At 40.0% G+C, this 7970-nt stretch overlaps 1 protein-coding gene across 1 annotated transcript; it reads right to left on the bottom strand.

Moving 5' to 3' along the window:
- Window positions 1–1100: 1100 nt before the first annotated feature.
- On the bottom strand, window positions 1101–7144 carry LOC119127552 (ubiquinol-cytochrome-c reductase complex assembly factor 3). Its single transcript, XM_037259575.1, has 3 exons — window positions 7012–7144; window positions 6750–6879; window positions 1101–1381 (listed from the first exon to the last, which is right to left on the bottom strand). Exons 1-3 carry the CDS (start codon window positions 7023–7025, stop codon window positions 1250–1252), a joined length of 276 nt encoding a protein of 91 aa, XP_037115470.1. The 5' UTR covers window positions 7026–7144; the 3' UTR covers window positions 1101–1249.
- Window positions 7145–7970: the final 826 nt, after the last annotated feature.

A 7970-nucleotide genomic window follows, 5' to 3' on the forward strand; every position in this document is an offset into this window, starting at 1 on the left:
ACACTCCATGTATTTGCTAACTTTTACACATTCTTACTTTAATCATGCTTCCAACCATATCTTTTCATTGTTAGTCAAAATATTTTCCTTCTGTCCAGAACATTCAATAGTAATCCAGGGCTGGCGTCTCGCATTAGGGAAATTTCGACGTCACATCAAGCATTAATCAAAACATAAGATATAATCAAGTACAGAACATTCTTAGACACCTTGAGCAGTGTCCGTGATTTAGAATAACATCAAGCATGCATTAAATAGTTCCTTAAGGGTCGTTATGCTATTCAGGCAATATATTAACAAACATTTGTTATTTCAAAGTGCACAGAAATAAATATCAGATCATGAAGTTATAAAAACCTATGTCATTACCATATATAAAAATGTCTAGTTATGTCTTCTTTATTAGTTTGGTGTGCAGGTATAATTATATGCTTAAAATGTTTCTTTTATTGATTTAATATGTGAATATACTTGTCTGCTTATCTACTTTATTCAATGAGGTTTGAGCATATCTGTTTTTGTAGCTAGGCAGGACTTTTTGTATTTCGACCCCATTCCTTCAATCACTTGCTCATAAAAGTTTTTATATTGAACAATAACTATGTCCTCCCAACTTCTGAAATTATGGCTATGACCCTGGTCCAGGGTGTAGCCTGCCTCCCATTGGGATAGGCTCCATCTTACCCGCAATTTTAACTATCAGTACAGGGAACGGATGGTGGATGGGAAAGAAATGATCAAACCCGTCTGATCATCAAGTTCAGTGATCTGAACAGACATGCAGGGATGAGAATGGCAAATGTGAAAAAGCACGGAAAGTAGCAGGGGTGGGGGGGTATACGCTGTCGCGGCGGGCGGGGGAATGCCCCCGAGAGTCGCCGAGGCTATCGTTGCCCGGCCAGCTAGCCGGCCGCTCCCCCCCCATATATGAAAAAATAATTTTCTCAACGGATTTACACGATTCATGAAAATACTTTTGACGGAAAAAAACACGGAAATCCGCGGAAAATTCTCATCCCTGGACATGAAAAACAACATGCAAAAAGTTCCTTAGTTAATTTAACTTAAATCCTATTTGCATGGTAATTTGGAACACAGTGTATATCACACATTTGTCAAGAGTTTTAATGAAGGCCTACAAATGTTCCCGACTGAACAGTGGTAGAACAATCAATTTACATTTGTACTGATTGCCATGCAGCTGTAGATTTCAGCAGCGTTACAACAGGTCAAAAACGGGGCAAGTAGTCTATTTTGCAGATCCTCCCATTCCTCTTGCGACATTTTCATTGGTTTCAGCAGCCTCCTTGAGTTTCTGCATTAGTAGAGCATTTCGTTTCCTTGTCTCTTCCATTCTCACAGGGTTTGACTCAGGCAGATTCTGGGATTCAATAGACACATACATATATTCATATATATTCAAGTTTGAGGTATATTAACATTTTGGTTGACCGAGAGCACTGTAGTTGTTCAAAAACAAAATTAACTTGCCTAAAAATTATTAATTATTATACGTATAAGCACACACAGTGTGTGTGTCTATGTATAATTATATATGCATACAGGACTGTCTCAGAAAATTTGAATATTGTGATAAACGTCTTTATTTTCTGTAATACAATTAAAAAAACAAAAATGTCATACATTCTGGATTCATTACAAATCAACTGAAATATGGCAAGCCTTTTATTATTTTAATATTGCTGATTATGGCATACAGCTTAAGAAAACTCAAATATCCTATCTCAAAATATTAGAATATCATGAAAAAGTATACTAGTAGGGGATTCAATTAATCACGTGAATGGTCTGATTAACTCGAAACACCTGCCCTCCTGAGCCTTGAAAAACACTCAGCATGGTTCAGTAAACTAAATGACAAGTATGGGGAAGACTGCTGATCTGACTGCTGTCCAGAGGACCATCATTGACCTCCTCCATCAGGAGGGTAAGACACAAAAAGAAATTTCTCAAAGAGCAAGCTGTTCACAGAGTGCAGTTTCAAAGCACATCCACAAAAAGGCTATTGGAAGGGGGAAATGTGGAAGGAAACGCTGCACAACCAAGAGAGATGTCCGCAGCCTTGTGAAGAACAGTCGCTTCCAGAATTTGGGGGAGCTTCAAAGACAGTGGACTGAAGCTGGAGTCCAGGTATCAAAAGCCACTGTTCACAGACTTGTCCGGGAAATGGGCTACAATAGCCGTATTCCCATGGTCAAGCCACTTCTGAACTCAAGACAATGGAAGAAGCATCTGACGGGCTATGGAAAAGAAGCACTGGACAGTTGCAGAGTGGTCCAAAGTCCTCTTTTCAGACGAAAGCAAGTTTTGTATTTCATTTGGAAGTCAAGGCGCCAGAATCTGGAGAAAGGCTGGAGAGGAGCAAAATCCAAGTTGCTTGAAATCCAGTGTGAAGTTCCCACAGTCAGCGAAGGTTTGGGGAGCCATGTCAGCTGCTGGTGTTGGTCCACTGTGTTTCCAGTCCAGAGTAAATGCAGCTGTGTACCAAGAGACTTTAGAACACTACATGCTTCCGTCTGCTGAAAAGCTCTATGGAGATGATGATTTCATTTTCCAGCATGATCTGGCACCTGCCCACAGTGCCAAAACCACCAGTAAATGGTGTACTGACCATGGCATTACTGTCCTCGATTGGCCTGCCAATTCCCCTGACCTGAACCCCATTAGAGAATTTGTGGGTATTGTGAAGCTGAAAGACACCGGACCCAACAATGCAAATGAGCTAAAGGCCGCTATTGAAGCATCCTGGGCATCCATAACACCTCAGCAATGCCACAGGCTGATTGCCTCCGTGCCACGCCGCATTGGTTGCAGTAATCCGTGCAAAAGGATTCCCAACCAAGTACTGAGTGCATTAATGGACATTTTCAAATGTTTGATTTTGTTTTGCTGTTTTAAATCTTTTTTTTTACTTCGTCTGAGGAAATATTCAAACTTTTTGAGATAGGATTTTTGAGTTTTCTTAAGCTGTAAGTCATAATCAGCAATATTAAAATAATAAAAGGTTTGCAATATTTCAGTTGATTTGTAATGAATCCAGAATGTATGACTTTTTTTTTTTTAATTGCATTACAGAAAATAAAGAACTTTATCACAATATTCTAATTTTCTGAGACAGTCCTGTACATACAAACCGGATTCGGTTGAAGTTGGGAAATTGTGTAAAATGTAAATAAAAACAAAATACAATGATTTGAAAATCCTTTTCAACCTATATTCAAATGAATACACTACAAAGACAACATATTTAATGCTCAAACTCATAAACTTTATTTTATTTTTCAAATAATAATTAACTCAGAATTTCATGGCTGCAACACGTGCAGTAGAAGTTGGGAATGGGCATGTTTACCACTTTGTTACATCACCTTGAAAAAGACGTCGCTTGGATGGCAGCATATGTTGCTCCAAAATCTGTATGTACTTTTCAGCATTTATGTTGCCTTCACAGAAATGTAAGTAACCTATGCCATGGGAACTAATGCATCCCCATACCATCACAGACGTTGGCTTTTGAACTTTGCGTTGATAACAGTCCGGATGGTCTGCTTCCTCTTTGGTCCAGAGGACACAACGTCCAGTGTTTCCAAAAACAATTTGAAAAGTGGACTCATCAGACCACAAAACACTTTTTCATTGTGCATCAGTCCATTTTACATGAGCTCGGGCCCAGAGAACCCGGCGGCGTTTCTGGATGTTGTTCATAAACGGCTTTTGCTTTGCATGGGAGAGTTTTAACCCGCACTTACTGATGTAGTGATGAACTGTATTTACTGACAGTGGTTTTCTGAAGTTAAAAGTAACCCTAACCCTAACCCTGAGCCCATTTGGTGATATCCTTCACTCATGTCGGTTTTTAAGGCTGTGCTGTCTGAGGGATCGAAGGTCACGGTCATTCAGTCTTGGTTTCTGGGCATGGCGGTTACGTGCAGTGATTTCACCAGATTCTCTGAACCTTTTGATGATATTTTGGACCGTAGATGTAGAAAACCCTAAATTCCTTGCAGTTTTTCTTTGAGAAATGTTGTTCTGAAACTGTTCAACTATTTTCTCACGCAGTTGTGGACTAAGTGGTGAACCTTGCCCCATCCTTGCTTGTGAATGACTGAGCATGTTTGGGGAGGCTCCTTTTCTACCCAATCATGGTACCCAATTAGCCTGATCACATGTGGGATGTTCCAAATAGGTGTTTGATGAGCTTTTCTCAGCTTTCTCTGTACTTTATGCCACCTTTCCCAACTTCTACTGGAAGTGTTGCAGCCATGAAATTCAAAGTTAATTATTATTTGGCAAAAAACAATTAAGTTTATCAGTTTGAACATTAAATATGTTCTCTTTGTAGTGTATTCAATTGAATAGGGGTTGAGAAGGATTTTCAAATCATTGTATTTTGGATTTATTTACATTTTACACTCCCTTTTCGAACTGTTGCCATCAGGCAGACGCTACAGATCAATTAGGTCAAGGACTAGCAGATTCGCCAACAGTTTTTACCCTACAGCGGTAGTCACATTGAATGCCGCTAAAAGAAAATGATTATGTCTGTGTATGTTCTTCTGTGGGTTTTTAGCTTGTATTTTTTTAAATCTTTTTATTCTATTTATTTTTTTATTTTCATGCACTGATCGGTTGGCACTTTTTAAATTTCGTTGTACATGTGTGACAATGACAATAAAGATCTATTCTATATTCTATTCTATTCCCAACTTCAACCGAATCCGGTTTGTACATACATACATACATACATACATACACTCACATACGTACATACATACATACATACATGCACATACATACATACATACATACGTACGTACGTACGTTGTATATATACTGTTGTGTGTACCGTATTTTCCGGACTATAAGTCACATTTTTTTATAGTTTGGCCGAGGGTGCAACTTATAATCAGGAGCGACTTACATGTGAAATTTTTCAGACATTCTTACTTGATCATTAACACATTACTTACTTACTTACTTACTAGTGTAGTTGATCACTTCACATGTTATTTCCACTTTAAACTGCATGAGGTCACACTAGACCTGTGGAATAATTGGAACCGCAACTGACAATGAGTCTGAATCCATTCACTGACTTCCGGAATTAGGAGTTGTTTATAACACAGAGGACAGAGATTAACACAGAGGACGAAAATTTCGATGGATTTAATGATTTGAAGTGACACGGATGGTTCAATAACATTATTCATGTTATAGTTATTTGATATATAGTTTATTTAGTGTAGCAACTTGTATATTGTTATAGTACAGTAGTTTCCGATTGCCTAGGGAGGCCATGAAGGCAGCAAGGGGGAGGAGACGGAAAGAGTGATCCCGGGCGCTTTATTAGAGTGAGGCTACACCCACTGCGTGTTGGCTCGCACGTTGAACTCTTGTTTTGTGAAATAAAGAGCCGGTTACCAAACGCACGACTTGCCTGGTATTTTGGCAACGCTACAAATAGTTATATAGATTTGTGAAATAATTGGAGCCCCAACTGATGACCAGTCTGACGTACTTCCGGGGTTAGCAGCTGTGTTTTTTTTTTTTAAAGTGACACGGAGGATGAAGATTTCGATGGATTTAATGATTTGGAATGACGCGGATGGTTCGATAAAATTGTTATAGTTATTTGATATATAGTTGATATATAGTTATATGGGCCTGTGGAATAGTTTGAACTGCAGCTGACAACGAGTCTGACGTCATTGCCGCATGCACTTCCGGGGTCAAAAGCGGCGTTGTTTACACAAAGGATGAAGATTTCGATGGATTTAATTATTTGATAAATGCGTTATTTACGTTATAGTTATTTGAATAACTGTTAATGTTACGTCAGGCACGTTCTCAGCTCCACATTTGTGTTTATTTAACGTTAGCATACCATATCGTTTAGCCTGTTGTTGCCTGTTCATGTCTGTTCTTAGTGTTGGATTTTTCCAAATAAAGCTCTCCCAATAATGCGACTTGTACTCCGGTGCGACTAATATATGTTTTTCTTCTTTATTATGCATTTTATGGCTCGTGCAACTCCGGAGCGACTTATAGTCCGAAAAATACGGTAAATGTAATTGACTAAATAACTTTTGTTCAGAATCAGCTTCTTATCACTGGTCACGACGTGGCTTTCCTCTCACTCATTCCCGCATCTTGACAGTGCTTTAAATAGTGTAGACGCTGGGCGTCCACCAAGTTCAATTGGGAAGCAGAGTGCAGCTAAACGAGACGATAAATGCTGGGCATCGGACGACTAGCGTCTCTTCGGGGCAGTGTACTAGCCTCGTCCGGCCAGGCTGAATCCCTTTTTGATTGACAGCAAAATGAGCGAATCAGCAATCTTTTGGTGTAAACATCCGTAGGAGCATTTATTAATTTTCATTCTGTTTTTGTCCATACCGAGCAGCAGGTAAATAAACTGACACATTTTATGATGGAGGCCGAAATTGGCTTCCTCCTTGAAAGACCAGCATCCTGATACACACACACGCACGCACACACGAGCACACGAACGCACACACACACCCACAAAACTGTGGAGCGCTTTAACAGCATGATATAACTCCTTTAATTTGTACAGATTCTGTTCATGGAGCTAGCTGCCAACAACATTAAATATCAATTTTGAACACATTTTAGTTCGTTGTCAAATCGACAGCAGGTTATTACGGTGTAATGTAACTCTGACGTTTCTTGAAACACATACAGCAGTCATGACACTGTGCAGTCACCTTGATTATTTCTTTTCGCCTGTCTTCTCCAGGAACAATAAGGGCCCACGTCCCATAGCCGACACCCAACAACGCAACCATGCCGGTCATGCTGAGGACGGTTCGCATGGCACTCATTGTAGAGTCAACGCTAAAGGGTCCACCGAGATTGAGATCGGTGTCAAAATTACTGAAAATCTGACCAACATTTGAATGCGCGACCGTAGCGTCTCTGTTATCAACGTCGTTCGGAAACAACTGGTTACGTGGTTTCAGTTCCTACCCAATTTGCAGCATCAGCGGTACGCTCACTCGACTTCATCAAATACTGTCCTTCCCAGTGGCAACCAGATCTACTCGGGTGGTCAGATCGGCTCGGAAGCCTGCGCTTTTTGATCACGCTGCATTATATGATTGGCTTGGAGACTGTAGAGCGAGGCCAAATATTGTGGTTGCCTGTTTTGAGGAAATCGGATTGTGGTATTTCGGCGGAAACACGGACGAAATTATTATTACGAGAAATTTCTAGTGATAGCAATTTCGATGCCGCATGAACCAATGAATCACTTAAACACAACTTCCCAAAACTCGAAACGCTGCTACGACACTTTGAAGAGTGTCATCTGATCTGTAATAATGATAATAAAGATAAAGGAAAAAAGTCCAGACTAGTGTATTTTAATGCATTAAATAGCCCAATTGATTCATGTTTAATAATCAATGAAGCTTTTATTGTAGGTTATTTAAGTTATGTAATAATGAATATAGGCATATCTGGAGCAAATGTTAAGGGAAATGACAGAAATGCATTGCACCAGCTCAGTGGCCTAGTGGTAGAGTGTCCGCCCTGAGACTGGAAGGTTGTGGGTTCAAACCCCGGCCGGGTCATACCAAAGACTATAAAAATGGGACCCATTGCCTCCCTGCTTGGCACTCAGCATTAAGGGTTGGAATTGGGGGGTTAGATCACCAACTGATTCCCGAGCGCGGCACCGCTGCTGCTCACTGCTCCCCTCTCCCCCAGGGGATGGATTAAAATCACACGGGGATGGGTTAAATGCAGAGGACAAATTTCACCACACCCAGGTGTGTGTGACGATCATTGGGACTTTAATCTTTAATCTTTAATGTGCTTCTGCTTATGTAACTGTAATGAAAACTATAGGAATTGGTGATTGTGCAAGTTTGTAGTCATTGGGAAGGTTCAACAATTTTTATTCAAAAAATGAATAATTTCTACAG

Source organism: Syngnathus acus, chromosome 9 (genome assembly GCF_901709675.1).
Source record: "Syngnathus acus chromosome 9, fSynAcu1.2, whole genome shotgun sequence".
NCBI classification, from domain to species: domain Eukaryota; kingdom Metazoa; phylum Chordata; class Actinopteri; order Syngnathiformes; family Syngnathidae; genus Syngnathus; species Syngnathus acus.